Consider the following 26,926-nt stretch of genomic DNA (forward strand, 5'->3'; position numbering starts at 1 on the left):
TTTTTATGTTCAGGGGCTGGAGAGATGGCTTGATACGAACACTAGCTACTGTTGCAGAGGACCCAACACCTACAAGGTGACTCACAATTGCCTGTAACTCCAGTGCCAGGGGATCAGCTACTGTTGCAGAGGACCCAACACCTACAAGGTGACTCACAATTGCCTGTAACTCCAGTGCCAGGGAATCCAGCATCCCTTTCTGGCCTCCAGGGGCATTGCACACACTCATATACCTAACAGAAGTCTTTTTTAAAATGTACAAAATTTTATTTTCATACCACAGTTACTTGGAATTGAAATGGACGTGGATAAATGTTCTTTTTAATCTTGTATGTACACATGGATAAATGAAGGTTCTTTCTAATGCTTAAAACTGCTTTATTATTCTTATAACCTAACACACAGACTCGCGTAAGTGCCCTATATTGATATAGTCAGCTTCAGAGTTTTTCTTTGATTTTGTTGTTCTTGTTATTTTGCTTGTTTAGTTTTTGAGACAGGCTCTCACTGTGTAAACCCTGGCTGGCCAGGAATTGGCTTTGTAGACCAAGCCGGCCTCCAACTCACAGGAATCCACCTGCCTCTGTCTCCTGAGTGTGAAATTATTGGCATAGAATTAAATATCCTTCCAATTTTCTTTTCTACTGTTTTATATTCTTGTTCATCCCCATAAGGAACATGTTAAGAGGCAGGTGAAACTCTGCAAAAAAACAAAAAACAAACAAACAAAAAAAAAAACATTCTGAGCAAGCCAACTGTGTCTCAGATCCAACATGTCAATAAACATACACCAATCCCTGACTTGCACAAAATGCTTAGCCAACACTCTCTTTAATTAGTGGAGTCCAACCTAGCTACACTAGATCTCTCAGGTACTAGCCAATACAAGCAGTGTCTCATCAGACTTTCCCTAATATAGTTACAACTATTTTATTTTAAAGAGATTAAAAACAGATCTGAAATACAGGAAAGCTAAGTAAACTGTTACCTGTAATATGGAGGAGTGGGGGGGGGGGTACAAGGCACAGTTCTAGGTCATATTAATGAAAAGGTCTTTTATACATAATATGTCTACAAATAATTATTTGCCCAATTCGCTGAAAACCAGTAACAAGAAATGATTCTTCAGTTTTTACTACCACATAGGGAAGACAATCAAAAAGTCTGTACAGGGTACAGTGATACATGTTTAACTCATCGGTGAATGTGTCCTTCTCTGCACAAAGCCTGACGAAAGCTTTTCTAGTTTCAGTAACTAGAACAGCATGTGCCTGTTCGACCACAATCACCATAGATAAGAACCACAAATGCTAGACTGTATCTTGTGGTTATCTTGATAGCCACAAAGCACAGACATAAATCTCTGATTTCACCCCAAAGTGAGGCTGCTGTCACTGTTGCTGCATGAGGAGCAGGACGCAGAAAGGCACTTGAGGTCTCTAAGCTGAAGTCATGCTCTTTGGTTCTCCCAAGATTATGAAGTCAAACATTAATTTAAATTCCTAATCACTTCGATTTATTGCAAAATAAGTTCACCTTTTAAATATTTTCTGAAGTGGTGTTGTCAGGCCATGTCCATTTTGTGATCATTCTTTAAGTTATGCAAGTATGATTTAATTTTAAAATTTGGGTGTCTGGTAATAGCAGCCTCTAGCTTGCTGTGGGATGTTCTGTATGGCAAATATGTTGCTCTGATTGGTCAATAAATAAAACACTGATTGGCCAGTAGTCAGGCAGGAGGAAGTATAGGCGGGACAAGGAGGAGAAGAATTCTGGGAAGTGGAAGGCTGAGTCAGAGACACTGCCAGCCGCCACGATAACAAACAGCATGTGAAGATGCCGGTAAGCCACGAGCCATGTGGCAAGGTATAGATTTATAGAAATGGATTAATTTAAGCTGTAAGAACAGTTAGCAAGAAGTCTGCCACAAGCCTGCCACAGTCATACAGTTTGTAACCAATATAAGTCTCTGTGTTTACTTGGTTGGGTCTGAGCGGCTGTGGGACTGGCAGGTGAGAGAGATTTGTCCTGACTTTGGGCCAGGCAGGAAAACTCTAGCTACACTAGCTTATATACATATTTTAGGGAATAATAACTATGGATATTTTCTTTTGTGACAATGAAATATATTTCTGGGAAAAAAAGAGTCAACTCTTATTTATTTCATTTTTAATGCATCATTTATTCATTGCCTAAACAAATAATTATTAGGCACCTAAATAAATGCCAGACATGATTAGATGTTTAATTATGGAATTCATTTCTTAAATGAGATATTGTGGGTTCACACTCTTTATAGATGTGTTAAGAATGGTAATTATTTGGTATAATGGATTTTATTACCTAAACATCTAAACAATACCAGAACAGCTGTTTTCAGACATGCCTATGCTCTTCTGGAGCTTGAGACGAAGCTTCCCAAGTAGTTAAGAGGACAAGCTTGCTAACCACAATTCATGTGTGTGAGTCATGAAGAGTGCCCTTCCCTGACAAATTCACTCACTCCCTTGTCCACCTGTCCAAAAACTTTAGTGCCACTATTTTTCTTAATTTATTGGTGGTGACTGAAACAGTTACCACTGTATGATCCTTCTAGTGTCTGAAATTTGAAATTTCAACAAACATGCCCAGTAACAGAGCTTTTCTTACCTTTAAGAACTTAGTATTTGCCAGGAGTGGGGGCACATGCCTCTAATCCCAGCACTTGGCAGACAGTAGATCTCTGAGTTCATGGCCAGCCTGGTCTACAAAGTGAGTTTTAGGCCAGCCAGGGCTATACAGTGAAACCCCCATCTCAAAAAATAATAAAAATAGCCGGGCGGTGGTGGCGCACGCCTTTAATCCCAGCACTCGGGAGGCAGAGGCAGGCGGAACTCTGTGAGTTCAAGGCCAGCCTGGGCTACCAAGTGAGTCCCAGGAAAGGCGCAAAGCTACACAGAGAAACCCTGTCTCGAAAAACCAAAAAAAAAAAATAATAATAATAAAAATAAAATAAAAACAGTATTTTTAAGAAACAGTCTATTATTCTGGAAGTATATGAAAACAATAAGGACTCATAGTGTCTGATTAAGAAACTTTTATTCATTAATAATATATATGTAATACTGTTCTGGTTTGCTTTCTGTTGCACGATATCAGCTGGACCAAAAGTAACTTGGAAAGGAGTTTATTTCAGCTTACAGGGCACAGTCCATAAATGAGGGAAGTCAGGGCAGGAGCTGAAAGCAGAAACCACGGAGGAATGCTGCTCACTGGCTCACTCCCAGCTTCTGTTTGCTAACTTCCACATACAGTCCAGGACCCCTGCCTAGGGCAGGCACCACCCACAGTGGGCTGGTCCCTCCTACATCAATGTTCACTCAAGAAAATGCCCCATAGGCATGCTGGCAAGCCAATCTGAGCGAGGCAATCCCCCCAACTGAGGCTCCTTCAGACTACTCTGAGCTGAGCCGACCAGGAGAAACATTGTAAATACATTTCATGTGAGAACACAGATACATCGGGCATATAAAATTATACTTGTAAGATATACATATGTATAAATGCATGAATACACACATGTGTCATACTCCTCCCATTCTCAACAACTAAAATTCTGTCTTATTGAAGCCACTGACATTGAAAACCTGCAACTCAACCTGTACTCACTGCTAAGGCCCTGAGAGCCTCTCATTCTCTTCTGGTTTCTCACAGTCTTTTTACTTTTTCTCTAAGGCTGCTAAACTGCTCTTCTGAACCCCATTGTCCCCCTGAAAACCACACCATGGTGCTTTATACATTAAAAGTTGCCCTCAGGAAGGCATGGTGATGCACACCTTTAATCCCCTCCCTGAGCAAGGGCGGAGGCAAGCAGACCTCCAGGAGTCTAAACCCAATCTGATCTACACATCAAGTTCCAGGCCAGCCAGGGCTACACAGTGAAACCTTGACTCAAAAACTCTAATGAAGATGACCCAAGACGAGGAAGATTCTCTTCCCCTAGTATAGAATTCTACTCAATCGCACATGCTAAGTCAACAATATATCCTAACATATTCATGAAATAATTTCACAAAGAGGAAAATTAATATAGAGACATAACAAAAGCATTTGGAGATACACAGAAGAGCTCGAGAGAGGCCTACAGACTTTCATCTAGAAAACTCAATAAATGACAGTTCAGAAAGAAAGAAGTGGACCTAATTTAATTTCAAAATGTTAAAAGTTTAACTCTAAAAATGTAAGAAATCTACATGTAAGAATAATAGCAAAGGATATATTTAAATATCTTCTTTAATCTTCATGTGCAGATATTCTATTTAAAATTTCACAATCCTGTTAAACTTAGGTCACTCAATTAACAATCTCAGGACTACAAGTAATTATTTACATGGAGTTAGAGGGGAAAGGTCTGCAATTTGAATTTCTCCATCCAAAAGAAAAAGTCTACAAATGTGATTTTAACAAAGTATGAAGGAGGCTTTAGACCATGCCTGCTATCCACTGTCTGCACAGTTTCAGCAGCATATACAGAAGACATCAAAGCAAGGATGCTTGGGAATGCAAGGCAGCTTAAAATCTCCACTTGATATGACAAAAGCAGAATGTGAAATTTGGGGTTAGAGATTTAGGTCAGTGGTAGAGCTCTTGCCTAGCAATGATGAGGCCTTAAGCCCAGTTGCCCAGCAGACCTCCTAAGGTTTACTGTGGTTCACATGCAATTCTATGAAAGGAGGAACACAGCTGAGGTATTATTAACTTACACAAGAGGCTAGGTTGTTTTACAATATATTTTCCTAAACCAGACTTTAACCTTGCAGTTTGTTTTCATATTTATCCCTTTGAATACTGTTAAGAATTAACATTAGCTCAAAAGACATTTTTTTAAACAAATACTCTTTTTTCTAAAAGATGTATTTATTATGTATACAGAAGAGGGTGCCAGATCTCAGATCTCATTACAGATGGTTGTGAGCCACCATGTGGGTGCTGGGAATTGAACTCAGGACCTCTGGAAGGGCAGTCGGTGCTCTTAACCTCTGAGCCATCTCTCCAGCCCCTCAAAAGACATTTTTAAAACACAACATTTAACAAATTTTGCATTGACTCTATCAGTTACAATCAGTGCCCTTGCCATTCGTGATCAAATCAATCTAATCTGTAAAAGCATCAACTAGGAAAAAAAAAAGTAAAATGATATAGTAGTTAGCCATCTCACTTAGGAATGCAAATATTTCTGACTTATAATGCTGGATGACAAAATGGCCACCTATAGGAAAAGTAGAATCTATAAAAATGAGCTTCAACGACTGCTAGGAATCCAAATAAGCACCTGAAAATGTAGGGGGTGGGAGGGCAGAGGCTCCAGCTGCTGGGCTTTTCTTTGGGAAACCATCCTTTTGTCTCCTCCCCGTCCAGGACAGACCTAACACTATAGATTCTTCTGTTTATGCACTGCTTAGCTATCTGGCTACAAAAATCCTCAGAGACTTGATCATTTATTTCAGTACAATCAGGATCTACCACATCAGAGAGGGACATAAATGAGGAAGGCAGTAAATCACAAATTAAAATTCAGCATCCCTTTGACCAGTGCTGACTGTGGTTTTATAAACTAGCAAATACTGCCTTGTGACTGTTATACTAGAAAGGCCCGGCTCCCTAGCACATCTCCAAACATCAGTCTGCTCAGACGGGAAGGAAGCAATCCCGACTCCCCACGTACAGTACCTCAAGAGGGAAATCCTTTATGCTGACATCCACAAAGGACTGGCAGTAATGAGGATCCATGTAAATCAAACTGTCATCTACAAGGACAAAACAGAAGACAAGTAATTCAAAAAACACCTTATTATGACACTGCTTACAATCCAATTTCTATGTAGAGCAGCTAAAAAAGTCTAGGTGGAACAGCCTGCCAGCCTGATACTGACGGAAACACGGGTCTATGCAGCATAGATTAACTTTGCATAATCAAATATGCTTGTATAAGCAGAATTTTATAAAGTGATGAGACTGTCATTTAATTTTTGGTGATAAAATTACTTTCACAAACACACAATTATATTCTACAGTTTGCATATGAAAAATGCATTGCCTTCTTTGTTCTGACAGCAAGAACATATTGCTTGTCATTTCCTCATCAACGAACACCACTAAAAAAACGGTCAAAAGTAAATATGTAAATAGCAACTGCCAGAACGCGGCAGCGGTGTCTTCTGGAATTCGGGGAAACCAATAAATTAGGCTTTGTTTATGCAGTACCAGAAACTAAGCCCACATTTTAAGGAATCCAATTACGCTGTGGACCAATGCCAAGTGCGAAGCTGAGGGGGGACTGACAGCCGTCTGAGGTCCTCACTGGGCTCTCTTAACCATACCGTTTCCAAACGTCTCTTGTTAACTTTCCCCTTTTAAAAGAAAACAATAAAGAAATATCATGCTTAGTCACTAACCTTGAAATCCAGCAAAGTAATACGACTGTTTAGGTTTGCCGCCAATAATACCTACACAATATTCAAGGCTTAAGACACCCTGTCAGAGGAAACGAACAGATTTAGATCAGGTGACAATCTGCGACAGCAGAGTCTATGCTGCTGATTTTAGAAGCACCCCAACTTCTCACCAACAGTTACTACTGTTTTACATTGGCTCTGTGTCCTGGAATCTTACTCAGTGTTAATTCACAGCATGTTGCTCAACAACACAGACAGGCCACAATGTGCCACAGAGAAAACAAAGCAAGGCACTAGTTCTTCTCTTAATGAGAGTTTTCTCTTCGATCTAAGCCGGGGTTCTCAACTTGTGGGTCGAGACCCCTTTGAGCATCAAATGACCTTTTCACATTTGCCTAAGACCATCCTGCATATCAGATATTTACATTATGGTTCATAACAGTAGCAAAATTACAGTTGTGAAGTAGCAACAAACACAATTTTATGGTTGGGGGGGGGGGGGGGGTCACCACAGCATGGGGAACTGCATTAAAGGGTCTCAGCATGAGGAAGGTTAAGAACATGTGATCTAGAGGATTAAAAAAAAAAAAAGAACTCAGACGGCCTCCACCTTAACACTGTACAGCTCACAACTGTTTATTACAATGCAAAAGCTGTTATACATTCATCAGAAACCATACTTGGAGGTGAATGCAGATATATACAATCCTAGTAGTCAAGAGGCTGGGGCAGGATTGACAGTTCAAAGCTAGCCTGGGCTACAATGCAAAACTGTTGTCTCAAACAACAACAACAAACAAAATCCCATAATTTGGATCTTGAATTTTGATCTTTCCTGAGCTAATAATATATAAATGTGGTATAATCTTTTGAGGCCAGGCAGTGGCAGCGAGTGACCTGCAGCTTCCCATCAGCCCAGCAACCATGAGGGTAAACAATGGACAGTCTATAGCTGTGAGGCTCTGAGCGTGACACAGCCTTGCGGACCAGCTGTAATCACGCGACTGCCACCCTCATGAGCTCCTATTAACATTCCCCAGCAGAAGGCAGAGGGAAGGTCAGCAGACTCTTGCTTGAGATTCCAGCCACTTACTCCTTCCTGGTCCCTCCAGACCCATCTCCCAGCTGATAGTGTGCACAGGGGTGAAAGGCTGACTGGAGATGGACTCTGGTAAAGTCACCGTGCATGCTAAGGTAAGAATTTGCCATGACAAAGCTGTCCAACTCACCATGCACCTATAAAGAACCAAGTAATTTACTTAGCGAAAGAGTGCATTCCTCACATCTTCCCAGGACCCGTTAGGCAGGTTCCCAACTTACAGAGAATATAGAAATGTCACCCAAGAACCTGCACTCAGAACATGGCACCTCCAACATCCTTAGTCTCCTTGGTTCTCTGCTGAAGAATTTGGTCTTCATGATGACAGGATGCCTAGGGAGCTCTTCCTTCCCCAGACCTTTGTAACAGCCCCAAACTGCACTGAGATGGAATAATTTCTTTGGTCTGCTGGTATCCCATCTGGGGCGAGTAAGCTTTACTGCACATCTCCCCAGGAAAAGTGTGTAACTGTTGCTAAAGCTGTAATGCTTGACAGGTATTTAGGATCTGGGCCACCGCCACGCCATCCAGAGTGAGGAAGACCTGGAAACTCAGGGGCCACTGAACCTCTGCCTCATTGGGAAGCACAACAAGCAGCCATGAGGCCAGGGCAATGCTGGAGACATGCATCCCCACAGGATCAACTTCCACAAATACCATCTAGGGTACTTTGGGAGAGCTGGGATGAGGCATTACCACTTAAAGGGGAGCCAGAGTGGGCGGGAGAGATGGTTCAGTGGTTAAGGGCACTGGCTGCTCTTCTAGAGGTCCTGAGTTCAATTCCCAGCAATCACATAGTGGCTCACAACCATCTGTAATGAGATCTAGTGCCTTCTTCTGGCCCGTAGGCATACATGCAGGCAAAACAGTGTATACATAATAAAAAAATAAATCTTAAAAAAAAAAAAGAGGGGCCAGAGCTTCTGCTTGACTGTCAACCTGGATAAACTGTGGACACTGGTCAGTGAGCACACATGTGCCAATGCTGCAAAAAAACAAGCCAGAGCTGCTCCCATCGTTGAGGTGGTGTGATGGGCTATTACAAAGGTCTGGAGAAGGAAGAGCTCCCTAGGCAGCCTGTCAGCATGAAGAGCAAATTCTTCAGCAGAGTACTGAGGAGACCAAAGGTGTATGGTGATATTTTATTTGTATTAAAATGTTATTTGTAGGTTAATAAATAAAGTTGCCTGGGGGTCAGAGCTATTAGCAAGCCATAGGAAAGCAGGGCAGTGGTGGTGTACTCTTATAATCTCAGCACTTGGTAGGCAGAGCTGGGTAAGTCTCTGTGTGTTCAGGGATACAGCCATTATTGGATACACATGCCTTTAATCAATACCAATCATGGAAAACCTGGAGGCCTATACAGACAGGCCGTGAGGAGGCAGTCATGTGGTTGGGTTTACAACCAATGAGAAGGCAGAACAGGAACTCTATATAAAGACTTTAACACAGGGGTAGCTCTGGTTCGGAGAGGTAGGACCACCGCAGGAGGAAGGGTAAGGTTTTAGCTCTTAGCTCTGACCTCTTGGCTTTCTTCTTTGCATTGGTTCTGTGTTTCTTATTTAATAAGAAGGTTGGTTACATCTACAAGGGTGTTTGAGGTGCCGTGTTCTGAGTGCAGGTTCTTCGGTGACATTTCTATATTCTCTCATCTGTAAGTCGGGAACCTGCCTAACGGGTCCTGAGAAGATGTGAGGAATGCACTCTTTTGCTAACTGTCACTGTCTATGATAGGTAGACATATTCTACTTTCACATCTCAAACACTTCAGAATGTGTATATACACAAAGTGGACTGGATTCCACAAAGCAGTTGCAAATTCATAGGCCCCTATATGTATGAGTCTTGATATTCAAAGCATTGATGATAACATCATTACTTTTAGTCCAAAATGTATCTTATAAAGAAAATAAATCCTGAGGACCAGAAAGAAAATTTTAAGGTGTATTGTAAACCAACAATAACTCGCAATGGCTTTACCAGACCACGGAGACTGCAGACCAAGGAACACCTGCTGGAATGGCTAATCCTGCTTGTCCTGGTTGAGTTTTGTTTGTTTGTTGTTTGGGTTTGGTTTTTGCCAATTTTCAAGAAATTTTTGAGAAAGCTAGAAAGGTTTTTGGGAAGAGAAACCCCAATTAAGAAAAAGCCTTCATCAGATTCCCTGTAGGCAAGCCTGTGGTCTGTTTTCCAGATTGACAACTGATGTAGGACCTTCAGCCCAGTAGGGATGATGCACCTCTGGGCAGGTGGTCCTGGCTGGTGTAAGAAAGCAGGCTGAGCGAGTCAGCGTTATTCCATGACCTTTCTATCAGTTCCTGCCTTCAGATTCCTGTCCTGAGCTCCTGACTCAGCTTCCCTCAGTGGACTGTGACCCAGGTTATGTAATCCAAATAAACCCTTTCCTCCCCAAGCTGCTTTTGGTCATAGTGTTTCATCACAGCTACAACAATCCCAAGACAACTGTCAACCTGACAGAACTTAAATCACCTAGGAGACATGGCTCTGGGCATATCTGGGAAGGCGTCTCCAGAGAGGCCTAACTGAGGTGTGAAGACGAGCCTAAATATGGGCAGTACCATTCTATGGGTTGGGGTCCTAGACTGAACACGGGCAGTACCATTCTATTTGGGGTCCTTGACTGAATAAAGAGGAGCACACAGTGGAGTACAAGCGTTCATCTCTCTCCACCTCCTCGACTGCTTCCTAACGAGCCACCTCACACTCTGGCTACCATGCCTTTCCGTCAGGCATTTTGTCCCAAGCGTTGAGGCAGGTAACTAACACATTTGGATATGGACAATGTTCTTTTTCCTTTAGCAAGCTAGCCAAATCAGAGAAGGTATTTTCTAATTTAATTTGTGTTCTTAAGAATAATATGTGGTCGGGCTGGAGAGATGGCTCAGAGGTTAAGAACACTGGCTGTTCTTCCAGAGGTCCTGAGTTCAATTCCCAGCAACCACATGGTAGCTCACAACCATCTACAATGAGATCTGGTGCCCTCTTCTGGCCTGCAAGCTGAACACTCACTGTATACACGATAAATAAATAAAATCTTTTAAAAAAAAAAAAAAGAAGAAGAAGAATATGTGGTCAATTAAAAAAAAATGTACACAAACACAAAAAATAGAATACCCAAAGATCACTTTTTAGGTTTTTGGGGTTTTTTTTTTTTTTTTGAGACAATGTCTCATGCTGTCCAGGACAGCCTCAAGCTTACTATGTAGCTGAGGATGATCCTGAAGTAACCTCCCTGCCTCCACTTTCCCACACACTGGTATTACAGGTGTGCGCCACCACATCCAGCTTAGAGCTCATTATTATTAAAATTTGGGGAAATATCTTCTTGATATATGACAATATTACATATACAGATTTAATAGCACAATTTTATGTGTGACTAAACACTGCACATGCTACTCTTTCCTTCTTTTGGATTTTTAAAAAATCTGTGTGTGTGTGTGTGTGTGTGTGTGTGTGTGTGTGTGTGTGTGTGTGTGTGTATGTGTACTATATGGATGTAGGGGCCTACAAAATCCAGAGAGCAATGGATCCCACTGGGCTGGAGTTACAGTTGTGAGCCTCCTAATGTGGGTGGTGGGAATTGAACCTGGGTCTTCCACAAGAACAGTAAGCGTTCTTAACCACTGAACCACCATCTCTCCAGCCCCATGCTACTTTATCTTTCTGGCACTCATTTTGCCATGAACATTTTTTCGTATCAGTAAAACATATATCACTTTGATAACTAATGGTTGTGTTCTATGCTCATAAACACTCATGAATATTTGAATTGTTCTAGATTCTTCGTGTTATAAATAATCCCTTTGCTACAGTTCAAATGTTTTTATTTCCTCTAAAATTCACTTGCTAGAAACTTAATCCACAACAAAACAATGGTAAGAGGTGACACCTTTGGGGAACATTTGGATCCTGATGGGTCCACCCTTCTGAAATGGATTAATAGTGCTCTCAAATGGGCTGCGGGAATAGATAGCTCCATCTTGCTTTTCTGCAGGAAACCCTTCAGAAGCAGCCAGCCCCCTGATCCTGAATGAGGATCACCCAGAGTACAACAGATTGGATTTCTGTTCTTTACAAATCACCCAATCTCAAGTGTTTTACTACAAAAGCACAAAGCAGACTAAACCAGCCTCTGAAGAACAAGGGGCTGGACAGATGGCTCTGTGGTTAAGGGCATTTGCTGCTCTTGCACAGGACCCAGGTTCAGTTTCCAGCACCCACATGGTGGCTCACAACTGTCTAACTCCAGTTCCAGGGGATTTGCCACCTTCCTCAGGCACCACACACACATACAGTGCTCATACATAGACGTAAGCGAAACATTCATACAGATAAAAATAGAAATACTTAAATCTTTAAAAAGAAAGTCTTAAATAACTACAATCTTGCAAAAATATCAGAGGTGGTTTATTAAGAAAAGCAGCAACTGATAAACAATAAATAAAACAAACATTAACATCTCCACTAACCTTAGCTGCCCTGAACCAACTAACAAATAATGTTTACCCTATGAAAAACAAGCCTGTAACAGTAACGGGTTTCTTAACAGTAAGTTTCTATTCCTTTCTCTTAAAAGAAAACTTAGTTTCACAAGGCAACCTCATCAGCTGAATGAAATGTTTATGCCCTGGGGACAAATGAAGAAGTGAAAGTTCTAAGTCTCCCATAGCTGAGAAAAGAAAGAGACCTACACACACACACACACACACACACACACACACACACACACACACACACACACACATATATATCTCAAGACTCATTACCCACTCTTCTAAGAAACCTAATGTGGCCACATAAAGGAGACTTCTGTCCTGACATCTGTATTTCCTCCGCTTCAGACTAGACCCCACAATACACATTTAGTGGCTGGGAGCTGGAAGGCCACCGCGTGTAAGGGGCTGTATCTTTAGAAACTGTAAACACCTCTCAGCTCCTCGCTGTTTCTCCACGTCAGCTAGTGTGAGGATTTACTGAGTTGTATCCACAAAGCAATCGATAAAACTGAAGATAATCCATCAAAAAGCAAAGTTCTAATTTGTCCTGTGGAAGAAAGAACTTTGGGTTCTCCTCATTTCAACTCCTTACAGAAATAAAACTAATTAAGTAAGTTTCTTGTGGTAAGGAGTGATAAAGCACATGGCATATGTCTTTCTCATGGAATGTAGTAAGACTCTGGGATGGTACTATTTCTAAGATAGTGTGGAAGGACCCTGAATAATACATTTTTGAATAATATATTTAAAACACATAACTATATGTTGCATTTTAGACTATAATGTACTCTGGTTGGGGGGGGGGTAAAACTGCTGACCACCATTCAATCAGATGAGTAAAGAAGAGGGGAGCAAAGGAGTGGGTTCCACTGACGCCTCTCGCTCGGGGCTTCCAGACACACCCTCCTTCGCATTTAGGTGGGCAGCTCTTTACAAGCTCTCCCTCTGGCCCAGTGTAACACCTGCCATAGAATCCTCACACACCCACTTCAGGCATTTGTATCTGATAATGTATCAACCCTCAAAAGTGCTCCCATTTCAGCGGATACAGTGTAAACCCAACTAGCAGACATTCAAGGAAATGTTATCTTTCGAATCAAGTCTATATTGAGGGATTTTAAGTGATGATCTTATCTCCAGTTCAGTGTTTGAACTTGAACATATCACTTGATTTCCCTGGGCCTTTTCCAGTTTATAAAGATGAAGTACTCGGCTACTGTGAGGGCAAAGGAGATGGATTATACTGGAAAGGCCAACACAAGCGAGTTAACAGATACTGCTCATGTAACTCCCACATGTACAGAATACATCACAATAACAACGACTGCTCGTTTCACTAGCTCACACTCAAGAGTTCAGGCAGTGCTGCCATGGACACCACCGAACAGCAGAGCCCTCTGCCAGATGAACCACACCTGGAAGACCCCAGCAACTTCCTCCACCAAGAAAAGGCTTTGGCTCAAGGAGCCTGTATCGTTTGAATGTAAATGTCCCCCACAGGCTCAAATGTTTAACACTTGGTTCTCAGCCAGTAGTACTGTTTGGGGAAGTAAGGGAAGCTTTGGGGGGTGGGAGGAATGGACAGACGGACTGCTAGAAGTACGGTGCCTAGCAACAGGTCTCTGAGGGTTACAGCCTGGTCTCAGATCCATTTTAAACAGTCTGTTTTCAAGCTCTTATGTCACATATTCCTTGGTTTCCACAGTCTGTGGTTTAGCCAGTGTGTTGAAATGTATAAAACTGTCCAAAGAGCCTGAATTTGAACTACCACAATTTTTTTTGTTGTTGTTTTTGTTTGTTTGTTTGTTTGTTTGTTTGTTTTTTCAAGACAGTTTTTCCTCTGTGGCTCTGGCTGTCCTGGAACTCAGTTTGTAGACCAGGTTCACCTTGAACTCAGAGATCCCCCTGCCTCTGCCTCCTAAGTGCTGGGATAAAAGGTGTGCACCACCACCACCCAATGACCTGTAACAATTTTAAATCCACTTTAAAAAAAAAAAAAAAAGCCGGGCGGTGGTGGCGCACGCCTTTAATCCCAGCACTTGGGAGGCAGAGCCAGGCGGATCTCTGTGAGTTTGAGGCCAGCCTGGGCTACCAAGTGAGTTCCAGGAAAAGGCGCAAAGCTACACAGAGAAACCCTGTCTTGAAAAACCAAAAAAAAAAAGCTACATCATTGTCAAGTTCCAGTATAAATTTTGTTTTGATATCAGAAAAGACTTGATAACATGTTGCAAATCACAAAACTTCTCAACCTCTGGCCTTGACTTAGCCTCTTACTTCCAAAAACACTTACTGATATAGCCACAGTCAGCATCAACATTTTTAAGGAATTCCTGGAACTGGTGAGGATTAAACCCCTTGGTCCTTATGAAATTCAGTCCTAATGAAGATTTTCATGACGAGATTCAGTCTTAATGTTATGCACAAATATTTTCTTGATGCATTATGCAATACTTCATTCAACACAAATTCTGGGCAGTGGCGACATCATCTTCTATGAATTGTACAAGCCCCTCGCTTCTACCTACCATTATAAGTACCACTGGGAATGGCCATAGATACAGTGAGAAAGAAACGGCTTTGTTTTTTTACTGCTTTATAGCAACCTCTCGATTTAGTTGTGCCCTTTAGTGGCACTAAAGAAGCCATGTCTTTAGTGTCTTTAACTCATCATCAATCTCTTTACTAAAAGCGTCAAGCCGAGCTGTACCTGTAGCCGAGCTGTTACCTAGTGCCAATGTAGGAAACTCAAAATTAGGGACTCTTCTCTCCAATCTTCTTTCAGTGGGTTTTTCCACTTTCTCCACTTCACGTGGTTATAGTCAGGTGAGACAAAATGAATTTAGAACTATACCTTTTCTTAAAGCATGTAATGTTACACCTGCCACACTCTACATACCTCACTTAAATTCACCACCAGTAAATGATTTTGCTTTTTTGCTATTAACATGCTGCCACATAACTAGCTTTTACAATGGGATCTGTCCAAATCGTAACTTTCAAAAACAATTTTGTTGACAACAGTCTTTTGTTCAGCTCCACTATTTTGTCCTTGTGACACAATCCCGATGCACATCGAATATGGCAGCATGTACTGTATCCAATGACTGTTCAAATTACAGTCTTTGAATACTTACGCCAAGTCCCTACAAGCTGGGCAGACAGACTTACTATTTACCTCAATGGAAAACTAGTCATGTGACCATTCTGCATTGAACTATCTTCCTCCAGTCATTTTCTTCTTTGGGGCTTCTCTCCTCCTCCCTCACTCCAGAAGTGCATAGGTGTGGTTGCGTGTGTATGTACAAGCATGTGGAAGCCAGCGGATGCTCTCCACCTTATTCCTTGAAACAGGGTCTCTCACTGGCCCTTGCACTCACTGGCTGGACCGGCTGGCCAGCAAGTCCTAGAGACCTTATCCTCCTGCTTCCACATGCCCAGCACTGGGATTTCAGGAACATACTTCCATGCCCACCTTTCTGTGGGCAAGTGGGTTCAAATTCAGGTCCTCGTGGGCTCTCCTAGCCAAACCTTCTCCCTAGCAGCAGTCATTTCCCTTTGAGACACGGCATAAGCCATCCTAGGATTAAAATGTAATGACACAGAAGGGACTCTATTTACTTTTACCATGAAAATTAATTGATAGGAAAGTAGGAAGCAAGGTTGGTCCTTTGGTATCCCAGCTGCTGATGTAGCGCAAAGGGAAGCCAACTGTAAAGTATGGTGGGCAACGCAGGAAACACAGCTGAGGTATGGAAGCAACCTTAATAAGCAAGTGAGAAGACTATTCTGTCTTCTAAACAACATGAAGTGCCTGTTATCCACAATGGCTGTTTTAAAGCATCATAAGCACATGTACGGTCTGGTGTTATAACTGGGCTGTCTGTACTTAGAAGATAACACACTGGAAGACTCACATACATACAAGGAGAAGAGCATGAACACATCTGTTCTGTATGACACTACAACCCAACATTGTCATCGCCAGAGTTCACACTAAAGAACCATGCAATACAGTTACCAAAGCCAAAGGAAAAGGCAGGCGTGCGAATACATACATACATACACACACACACACACACACACACACACACACACACACACACACACACACACAAACTCATAATGTCCTAAGTAAGCTTACAATTTTGTGTAGATTAGCATTCATAGCTATCCGGGGCTGCATGTCGCCTGCAGGCTAAGGACTGAACACCTCTGTACTGTGAGTCAAAACAAACTTCACCTCCCTAAAGTTCATTCTGCCAAGAATTTTAACCCAGCAAGGAGGAAGCCATTTTATTAAAACTGAAAGGATTATTAAAGCTACAAACTTAACCAAACACTGAATATTGCAAAAGGCATTGCTTCAAAACTAAATGCCTTAGTGCCTAAAACAAGACGACACATAGGACCGGACAGTTTCCTTTGGTTCAAGAAACGTAACTATGCGCTGTGGAATTGCACAGACTTAACTGATTAACGAAAAAGGGAAGTTGGGTCCTCCCCTCCCCCATACTATCTTACTTCTGTCTACATTATCAGTTTCTCGCCGACAGCACGGTGTCACAATAACAAATTATGAAATACAGTAGTTATTTTAAGGGTTTGCTTTATCAGTTAATTTGACATGGTTTAATGTTAGTTTTAAGAATAACTAAGATATATATATATATATATATATATATATATATATATATATATATATATATATTAATAAGAAAAGGATACTGGGCCGGGCGGTGGTGGCGCACGCCTTTAATCCCAGCACTCGGGAGGCAGAGCCAGGCGGATCTCTGTGAGTTCGAGGCCAGCCTGGGCTACCAAGTGAGTTCCAGGAAAGGCGCAAAGCTACACAGAGAAACCCTGTCTCGAAAAACCAAAAAAAGAAAAAAAAAAAAAAAAGAAAAAGAAAAGGATACTGGAATAGCAGCCATGTTGCAAGCCCCACTCCTGCACACCACACAGACTCAAAGAGTATTCACTCTGTCACAGAAGAATGCTCTTCAGACTCACATGTGAACTCTCGATGCTGAAATTTAAAACTCCTGATGCCAAACTTCACAACGTGTAACTGTAGGATCACATGACTTACTGATGGAAAAGGGACCGCAACTCTTGTGTATTTTTTATGTTGGGTACTACATTTTATGTTAGGACAACAAAAACGCAAAGCCAACTGAGCACTTCTTACCTTCACAAACTCCAGATAGTCGGTGTTGGTTCTTTCTCCACCAAGTCTAACAGGAACTAAGATAATGACAGCCTTGTCCCTGCCGTCCCGAGAGGTCACAGAGTCAGTCTGTTTATCAATTACATCAGAATTGTAAACTGGGAGAAACAAAGGAAGAAGTATACATTAACTTTTACAAAGGCAGCTGTACCAACACTCCTACTCCGATCCCACCCCTCCACTGGCTGGTCATCTGGTCGCTGCTATCACCAAACGATCAACAAGTTCAAAAGGCCATACACATGGCCCCTAGAAATTCAACAGTAATAAACACATGTCTTGATCTCCCTGAACATACGATCTATCAGGGAAACCGACAATAAAAAGTAAAAGCGTAAGGTAAGTCAGAAAGTGTTTGACTTGATTAGATGCCAAACACAGACCAGTGGGGCGGCTAAGCAGGAAGGCGCTTGCCCCGAAAAGCCTGACAAACTGAGCTCCACCCCCAGAACCCACATGGTGGGGGGTGAGAAGCAATCGCTGCATGTTGTCCTCTGACTTCCACACGCTCACAACTCACACATACAATAAACAAATGTTTTAAGAAGTATAAAATGCCAAACACAGAACACTCTTTCCACTGTGAACCCCTGCTGGGTGCCAGGTTTGTAGCTCTTTGTTAAACCTGACATACATATTTCTTACTTTTCTAAAGCATTAATTTTATCCTCTTAACAGCTTTTCTGTAAAAACTTAACTTACAGCTTGGAGTGGCTTACTTTATTTCAGGAAGCTTACGCCTCTATTTCTATTCCCAATGGCGTTTCAAGGTGACTACAGATACTGGCCATCAACAGAAGGCCCCAAACCACCATGAGAGGTGACTTATCGGCACACTCGTGGGAAACTTACTCTAAGGGAAACCCAGAATTTTCTTTCCTCAGATATATGACCCTCCTGCCCTGGCCTCCCTGGGCCAGAATTACCAGCATGAGTCCTCATAACTGGCTTAACCTGACTAACTAAAAAGAAATGTTGGATCAAGTATGTCGATGCGCCCTCAGAGCTGGCTAATGTTAGATCAAGTGTGTCGATGCGCTCTCAGCACTGGCTAATGTTAGATGAAGTGTGTCGATGCGCTCTCAGCACTGGCTAATGTTAGATGAAGTGTGTCGATGCCCTCAGCGCTGGCTGCAGAGTGACGAGGTAGGCTGAAGTAGCATTATAAATTCAAGACCAGCCAAGGTTACATAGTAAAAACCTGTCTCAGTGGGGGAAAAAGATAGCAAAACAATCATTTTAAATGCTCAAATTTCCTTGGAGAATATATTTTAATTAATAACTAATGGCATTTATTCAGAAAAAAAACCTAAATTCTAGTTACATGAAGGATGCTATGTAGGAATAAGAATGGATTAGCCATGACTGCCATCTTCATAACCACTCACAATATAAACCAGGAAGAGATGAGCTACTCATACATGAGGGTCTGAGCCAACACAATACACAACTATAATTCCACACGCTCCATACCTGTACAGTCCTGCGCAACGTAAATAGTTATTCCTTGTAAGTCAGGATGCCTTGCTTCTTCTACTGCTTTTCTAGGAAGATAATAAACATCCTTAAAATCCTAACTAAAATTTCCTGACGGCACCTACAAATTTAGTTTAAAAAGGAAAACAGTCCATTGCTTCCCCGCCATTCCTATGTAACCTGTATGTCTGCTATCAAGGCTATCATCTGAGTGAGGTCAGAAATCAGCTGCATTTTCCAAAGCCGAACATTACACTGAATTACCTGAAGACTCTAAACGAAGTTACAAAGTGTACCTCCAGAATCCTTGGCTATAAAACTTGTCTTCCAGCCCTAAGAGGACTTCCTTTCTTCATCAGCTCCCTGGCTACACAGAATGCTTTCTAAGCAGTGAGTCACATGTATTCAAGGTGTGCTGCACAGTAAGACTTCAGTACAAAGAATGTGTTATTGTGCTTGTCCACAACTACACTTGTCCAAGTTCTTTTTTTTTTTTTTCTTTAAACAACAGTTTGGCTTATTCACCCCATTCAGAAATCAGTATGAGGGGCTAGAATGTAGCTCAGGGTTAGAGCACTTGCATAGCGTCCTGAGTCCTGGGTTTGATACCTAGCACCACAGGGCAGGGAAGGAAGAAAAAACAACTATTTGACCTGAGCAAATGAATTTCCTAATTTAAAGTGTTGGGATTTTGTAAGCAAAACCGCAAAATGGAAAGCACTTCTGAACAAGAGTGTTTCCAACGGCATGTGTTGTGGCAAAAACCCAACATCTGCAAAAAAGGAGTTACACAGATGTGGCAAATAAAATATTTTATCTGCTTATATCCTTATTTCTACTTAACTTTAAGTTATGTAGAAACATATCCACTATGTATGTTCCTGTATATTAGTATAGAAGAACCACCAGAAAATTATGGCCAAATACAACCTGTAGCCTGTATTTTTATACTGTAAGTTAAGAATGATTTTGACAATTTCAAATACTGAAAGAGAAAGAAAAACGGAAAACAGAAACTGTAAGGTCTGTAAAGCCCCCAATATTTACCTTTACCCACTACAGGAAAACATGCAGAGCCTGGGGACACCTTAAAGGTTGGAAACTATGCTTTTGTAATTATGATTTTATAAATGTTTGCTTCACTGTTTATCATTCATATGAATTTGAAATGTGCATGGAAATGCTGAAACAATAATTTTAGCTCTTCACATCTCATTAGATATCAGTAAACTGGTTATATTACAAAATAATAATAATAATAATAATAATAATAACATGGTCTGCCTCTAGGTTGAAAGAGATGGTAGCTTTTAGAACATACAACAATATAATCTAATGAGAACCTACTTAGAATGAGACCCTGTGTATCAGTACCTATAAGCAAGAGAGAAAACTCTGTCTGTCATAATGTAACTGGAGTCCCCAAGTCTTGACTCCCCACTAGCAAATGATAGCAGAAGGTTCTCATGTAGCTGTATACAGCTCCAGCTGTATACACTCACTGTCAAAGCTGGTATTTCTAAGCACAAGATGGAGGGGTTGAAAAGAATGATACCTTAAAATGTGAGCAACCACTGCTGGTCCATACCAATCTCCAGCCTTTTTCCCAGACTTCTTCCCGAACTCTATCAGTCGATGTAAGCCGAAGACAGCCACAGGGGAATCTCCAAACCAAGAGATGATTTTCCTGTGATAAATCTCATTCTGCACTGCGTGGTCATCAGAATGCTTCCCGGTTGTTTCCTTCAGAGAAACTGCTGGAGTTCTGAGTTCTCTTTCCCCTGAAAGTGATGCTTCAAACGATGCAGTAAACTTTTTGACAGTGTTGGAAGTCCATGAGTCAGAGTCTGAATTCTCTATATGCAGTGCATCAGGCCAGGTCCAAGCTATAGCAATATATACATATCAAAATATATATATATATATATATACACATACATAACAACACACACAACACATATTCCTAAACATGTAAGTATGTAAATATAACCTGTTTGTTACATATAGTGTTACTTGTATGTATATGATTTCAGGGCTGACCACTTGGTAAAAGCTGCTTTGAAAGAGGGAAAAAAAAAAATGTATGCCAGGCACAGAGGTGCAAATTTTTAATCACAGAACTTTGAAGGCTGAGGAAGGCTGACCTCTGTAAGTTCAAGTCCAGCCTGATATACACAGTGAGACTATGTTTCGAAAAAAAGGAAAGAAGGAAGAAAGGAAGGAAGGGAGGGAGGGAGGGGAAGGGAGACAGGGAAAGGAGGGAGGAAGGAAGGAACGAAGGAGAGGACAGGAGGGGAGGGAAGGGGAGGAGGAAGGGGAGGGGAGGGAGGAGGGGGGAGGGGAGAGAGGGAGGAAGGAAGGAAGACAAACAGCAAGCTAAGCACGGTAACCCCAGGGCTTGCTAGGCTGAAGCAGGAAAACTGGGCGTTTGAGACCAGCCTAGCCTACACAGCGAGAACCTGCCCCGAGAAAAAAACAAAACCAGTGGGGTGAGGGGTACCTCGTGTCTGTATAACATGCTCAAAGCCCTGGAATCCATCCCCAGTACTGAAGAAAAACTAAAAAGACAGAGGAGACACTGGAGGAAAGAGGAAGAACAGAGAATGGGGAGGGGGCGGCAGTGCTCAGGAGGCCACAGAGGAGGACCACGACTGAAATTCTTCTTTTTCTTCAAGATGGTCTTCTGGTCCCTTCCTTCGGCATCCCATGATGGTTTGTTAGAGAGTAATAGCTTTCTAGTAAATGAGAAGCTAGTGACTAAATCCAGGAAAGCTGTTAAGACACAGCAACTGGAACCATTATCTTACTGTTTCTAATACTGCAGCAGTCTTCAAACACTATTTGTAAGTTAATGAAGCAAATCATTTTGAGTTTAGATGAAGTCACAGGTTCAGAGACCTGCTCAGGAATAAACATTCGCACCCCTGATCCTGAGTACACAGGACCACAAACAAATCACCCCCCAAAAAACTGCTCTAAACTGAGTCTTACTCAGTTGTGTTTAGGGATAGATCACATTTCTGGCATATAAACAAGGCCCTGAGTTTAAATTCCAATGTGTAAAAGTTTTAAATATTAAAAAAGTGACTTTTTCTTTGTATTTAGTCACACTACTCACAAACTTTTGCTAAATAACTTCAATCATCTCTACAGAAAAGTTACTAGTGCAGGGATATTGTCTAACACTTTAAAGAAATCTGATATTTAGTAGTGTCTAGAGATAATAGCCTAAAATAGTAAAACAAAACCCTCTTACAAATGTATACATTATAAAAAAAAAACTGACTGATAGGAAAATGGCATTAGAAAGTAAATACAAGTAAGTTGTCAATAATCAAAGTTGTCAATGTCAAAGAACATCAGCGAGATGTCTGAGGGTTTCAGAGTCTAAGTTCTGGGGCTGGAGAGATGGGTCAGGAGTTCAGAGTGCTGACTGCTCCTGCCCAGGAACTGGGCTCAGTCCCCAGCACCCATGTTGGACAGCTCCTAAGTGCCTACAACTCCAGCTCCAAGGGATCTGACATCTTCTGGCCTCCACACAGACACACACACACACACACACAGACACACACACACACACACACACACACACACACACACACACACTTATTTATTTTAATAAGTCTTTTTGTAAACGCTACACATAATGTTCTTATTAAGAATATGCCTAAATTTTGAATATAAAAAATTACAGCCAGGTGTGGTGGCACATGCCCAGCACTTGAGAGACAGAGGCAGGTGGATCTCTGTGAGTTCAAGGCCGGCCTAGTCTACATAGTGAGTTCTAGGCCAGTCAGGGCTACATAGTGAGACCCTGTACTGTGGGATGGTCTGTATGTCAAATGTGTTGCTGATTGGTCAATAAATAAATCACTGATTGGCCATTGGCTAGGCAGGAAGTATAGGCGGGACAAGGAGGAGGATAGAGCGGGGAAGTGGAAGGCTGAGGGGAGACACTGCCAGCCGCCATCAGGACAAGGAAGATGTCAAGTACCGGTAAGCCACAAGCCACGTGGCAAGGTATAGATTAATAGAAATGGATTAATTTAAGCTGTAAGAACAGTTAGCAAGAAGCCTGCCACGGCCATACAGTTTGAAACCAATATAAGTGTCTGTGTTTACTTGATCGGGTTTGAGCGGCTTGGGACTGGCGGGTGAGAGAGATTTGTCCTGACTGTGGGCCAGGCAGGAAAACTCCAGCAACAAATGGCGCCCAACGTGGGGCAAGAGTTTCCACCTAAAACCTGAAAAAAAAGATTCTAAAACGGAGCTAAAAACAGCTTCCTAATTGTCTCTCTCAAATGAGCGGCAGCTGCCGGTTTGAGCTACTGGCGGGTTGCTGGCGTGCGCGCTCGACCTGCAGTATGGCGGGAATGAAATCTCTACAAATGGCACATTAAGCTGCATTGTGGATTTAGCCTTTGCTAGTACAAAACAAAAAAAGAGGTTTCTGAGCTACATGCTGCTTGGATAAAAACATAGACCCACGATAGCTCCCAGAGCTGGCGGTAAGCATACTGCCGCCATGTTGGGAAGCTGAGGTGGGTGGAGCCAGCAGCCACAGCTGCTACAGCTTAAAGCAACAGATTCATAATAAGACAGATTCAGATGTAATAGTTTAAAATGTGTGTAAAATATACGTAGGCTTAAAAGAGACAAAAAAAAGATGATATATACAGTATAGAAACAAATACATGGTTTTAAAAAAAATAAAGTCTTTAAAGAGACAGTAAAATTAATATAAAAAATAAGCCACGTAGAGATGACTATTACACAAAGAGTCTGGATTGTGTTGTCTTTGGGATTCTTAACTACAGAGAGATATTTGATTGTAAAGGAAGCTGAGTTAAACCAGTATATATATTTTAAAGATACTTTGACTTCAAAATTTGGATGTAAGGATATGTTGCTTTGAAAAAGAGTCTCTTTTGTTTCCACAGAAAACAAGAGGCTATGGATTTGTTCCAGAGTAAGATACATCAGGTTTGACCAGCCAAGACCCCCTAAAAGGTCTCCGATGACACCATGGCCCAGATGATCCAACATCCAGAACCGTTTCAAGACAACTGGCTCAGATGATACAGCCTCACGGACTACTCCATGATCCTAAAATTTTCTTTGTTTCCCCAGAAGATACAGCGCCCCCCTCCAGCAAAAAGTAGTAAGAAAAGCTACGCCCAAATTCCCAAATATACCAAGCTGACTTTAGAGATGTGTAAAGGTTAAAACCTTCCTTTTTAAGAAAAGAAAAGGGGAAGTACTGTGGGATGGTCTGTATGTCAAATGTGTTGCTGATTGGTCAATAAATAAATCACTGATTGGCCATTGGCTAGGCAGGAAGTATAGGCGGGACAAGGAGGAGGATAGAGCGGGGAAGTGGAAGGCTGAGGGGAGACACTGCCAGCCGCCATCAGGACAAGGAAGATGTAAAGTACCGGTAAGCCACAAGCCACGTGGCAAGGTATAGATTAATAGAAATGGATTAATTTAAGCTGTAAGAACAGTTAGCAAGAAGCCTGCCACGGCCATACAGTTTGAAACCAATATAAGTGTCTGTGTTTACTTGATCGGGTTTGAGCGGCTTGGGACTGGCGGGTGAGAGAGATTTGTCCTGACTGTGGGCCAGGCAGGAAAACTCCAGCAACACCCTGTCTCAAAAAGGAATAATAATAATTAAGTTAAAATAATATAGAGAATTATAGATTACTTATAAAGATAAAATTTTCAGAATACTACTGACACATACAGAGAAAAATAAACCAGAGTAAAAATTCTCCTGCTCAGGACTTAATGAGCTGGAAACACTCCCGAGAATTCAACTAGAACAATAAAAGGTGAAATAAATTCACAGTGGTGACAAGATGGCCATGTTGAATGTGCAGTTCTGAAAGGAGAGTCAGGAACGTGTGTGTAAGATACTCAGCTCAGCTCAACACAAATGTAATAGAATTAGCCTCATCAAGGTGTATGCTCTATACAAGCTGATGCTCAAAGTGAAAACAGCACTTGATTTACCTCTACCAAGGAAATGCAATATGAGGCCTTGAGCCAACAGCATCTGGCCGGTCCTCAGTGTACAGCCCCAGCCACAGTCGGTTGTCAAGGCTGACGCTTCTATTTGAGGAAATTCTTCCCGGTAGGTCAGCCAAATTCTAGAAATGAAATCCTTACGGAATTCTTCCACATTTCCTGCAATTACATGATCTTCAATGGTACATCCTGATCTTGCAGGCAACATCTTGTTTTCATCTACAAAATTTTTAAAAATGTAAGTTACATAATATAAAGACAGGTGAAGAAGTATGCATGATGGCAATATCATTCCTGTTTTGTTATAAATCACGTCACAATCTTTTGATCTTTTTTTCTGTTCATTTAAAAGGAATATAAGCATTAACTGTCTAGTCAAATGAGAATGAACCTGAGGTGGTTTGTACACAGGGGGAAAGCAAGACAAGAATTCACAGTAATACTGCTGTTAACAGCGAACAGCTTGCACCCACGTAAAAACCACTTCTAGGATGAGAAGGTAATGTAAAACACCTTTTCTTTCTACCTCCATTGGCCCAGGACACACATATTAGAGTTCTTTGAAATGTGACTTGCAGCTGGGCGGTGGTGGTGCACGCCTTTAATCCCAGCACTCGGGAGGCAGAGCCAGGCAGATCTCCGTGAGTTCTAGGCCAGCCTGCTCTACAGAGTGAGATCCAGGACAGGCACCAAAACTACACAGAGAAACCCTGTCTCGAAAAACCAAAAAAAAAGGGAATGTGACTTGCAAATAACATGTCATGACTTGTCAATATGTAAAAATGTGTATAATCACATTGTATTGTCATGAATATTTACACTAAAATTATAAAGTCAAACTAATAAGCTATGGAGTAAGAATATAAAATTCTTAAAACATAAATGTCCTTTTATGTTCACATACAATTTTTCAGAATTTGTTGCCACCCACACATATCATTTTAAAGGCCTTTATAGGCTGATTATCTCTAGCACAATTACTATGAAAAAGCTATTGTTTGCCCAATAATTTACAAAACACTATTCTCAAAATAAAGTACCATTCCTCAATGACTCCCAAAGAAACCACATCACCTTTCACCTGCAGCTGGAGACGCTGTTTAGCATTAGTAGATTCTGCTAAGTATTAGTGTTGGCTGACCTGGATGTGTGCAAGCTACAACTCTCAATTCCAAGTTCAATATCCAAAGCCCTTCTATAGGATGTTAAAGACTGAGAGTTTTACAGTGCACTTTCTCTTCATTCTTCCTTCACCCATCCCTTTCCTTCAGCTCATTCTGAAAAATGTCCTTCACTCTAACTTCATATATATTCAGCAGATGCTAATAAACAAATGAATGCCAAGCCTCTGTTGACATGACTTTCTCTCAGTATTATATAGAACTTGAAGTTAGTTACAAATAAAAGTGCCTGGAAATTAAACATGGCACTACAATATGTCTAAATATGCCCCTTTTGACGTTCAAATTTGTTTTAAATGTGATACAGTAGTTCCTGACTCTCATGCCTCATCTTACAAACACTCAAGAAGTCACTCACTTCTCACCCTCTTCAGACCTAGTCAACACCGAATACCATGGAGAAACTGTCAGGACTAAACGAACTTTGTCCCAAGGGCTTTAAGAAGAATGAGGAATGCTTCAAAAAAAAAAACACACACACACACACACAATAAAAGGTGAGGAAAGGAGGCAAACAAATAAAATAAAATTGCTAATAATACTGGAGGCTTAGTCAGGCTGATTACACAATACTAAGAAATACTGCCTGTAATGTGTTCAAACACACCAGGCAGACAATGAGGCAGCCCCATGAAAGGATGGAAGACAAGAAGGAAAAGGTCCCTTTGCCATTTCATGCCTAAGTGCCCTGAATTAAAGGGACGAAGCAAAGTTTTAAAGGGGAAAAAATGCTCAGCACCTTTGGCCTTGACATGGAAACAAACGGCAAACAATAGACTTCCCATGTGCTATGCTTCATGCACAGATGTGTGTGTGCTGACCTTACACATGAACATGAGTTACAACACTGATTCAAAGAGTAATCTCATTGGAGGGACTTTCTGGAGGGGACAGTCCTGGAGGACAACATACAATAAGGATGGGTTAGCCAACTGGAACAGAAAGAAGGCATTTCAGAT

The 26,926-nt window shown here is 41.5% G+C and overlaps 1 protein-coding gene across 6 annotated transcripts in view; it reads right to left on the reverse strand.

Moving 5' to 3' along the window:
• Atg4c (autophagy related 4C cysteine peptidase) overlaps positions 1 to 26,926 on the reverse strand; it is a 121,340-nt gene that overhangs the window by 60,366 nt on the left and 34,048 nt on the right. For all 6 annotated transcript variants that reach the window (XM_052715287.1, XM_052715285.1, XM_052715283.1 and 3 more), the window contains exons 4-9: positions 24,772 to 25,005; positions 20,312 to 20,642; positions 18,754 to 18,824; positions 17,242 to 17,378; positions 6,435 to 6,513; positions 5,710 to 5,786 (exon numbers count right to left, since the gene is read on the reverse strand). In XM_052715287.1, the coding sequence (XP_052571247.1) occupies positions 5,710 to 5,786; positions 6,435 to 6,513; positions 17,242 to 17,378; positions 18,754 to 18,824; positions 20,312 to 20,642; positions 24,772 to 25,005 (929 nt within the window). The remainder of the gene's footprint in view (positions 1 to 5,709; positions 5,787 to 6,434; positions 6,514 to 17,241; positions 17,379 to 18,753; positions 18,825 to 20,311; positions 20,643 to 24,771; positions 25,006 to 26,926) is intronic.

Source organism: Peromyscus californicus, unplaced genomic scaffold, assembly GCF_007827085.1.
Source record: "Peromyscus californicus insignis strain IS unplaced genomic scaffold, ASM782708v3 Scaffold_5__1_contigs__length_169319896, whole genome shotgun sequence".
In the NCBI taxonomy this organism is placed as follows: Eukaryota; Metazoa; Chordata; class Mammalia; order Rodentia; family Cricetidae; genus Peromyscus; species Peromyscus californicus.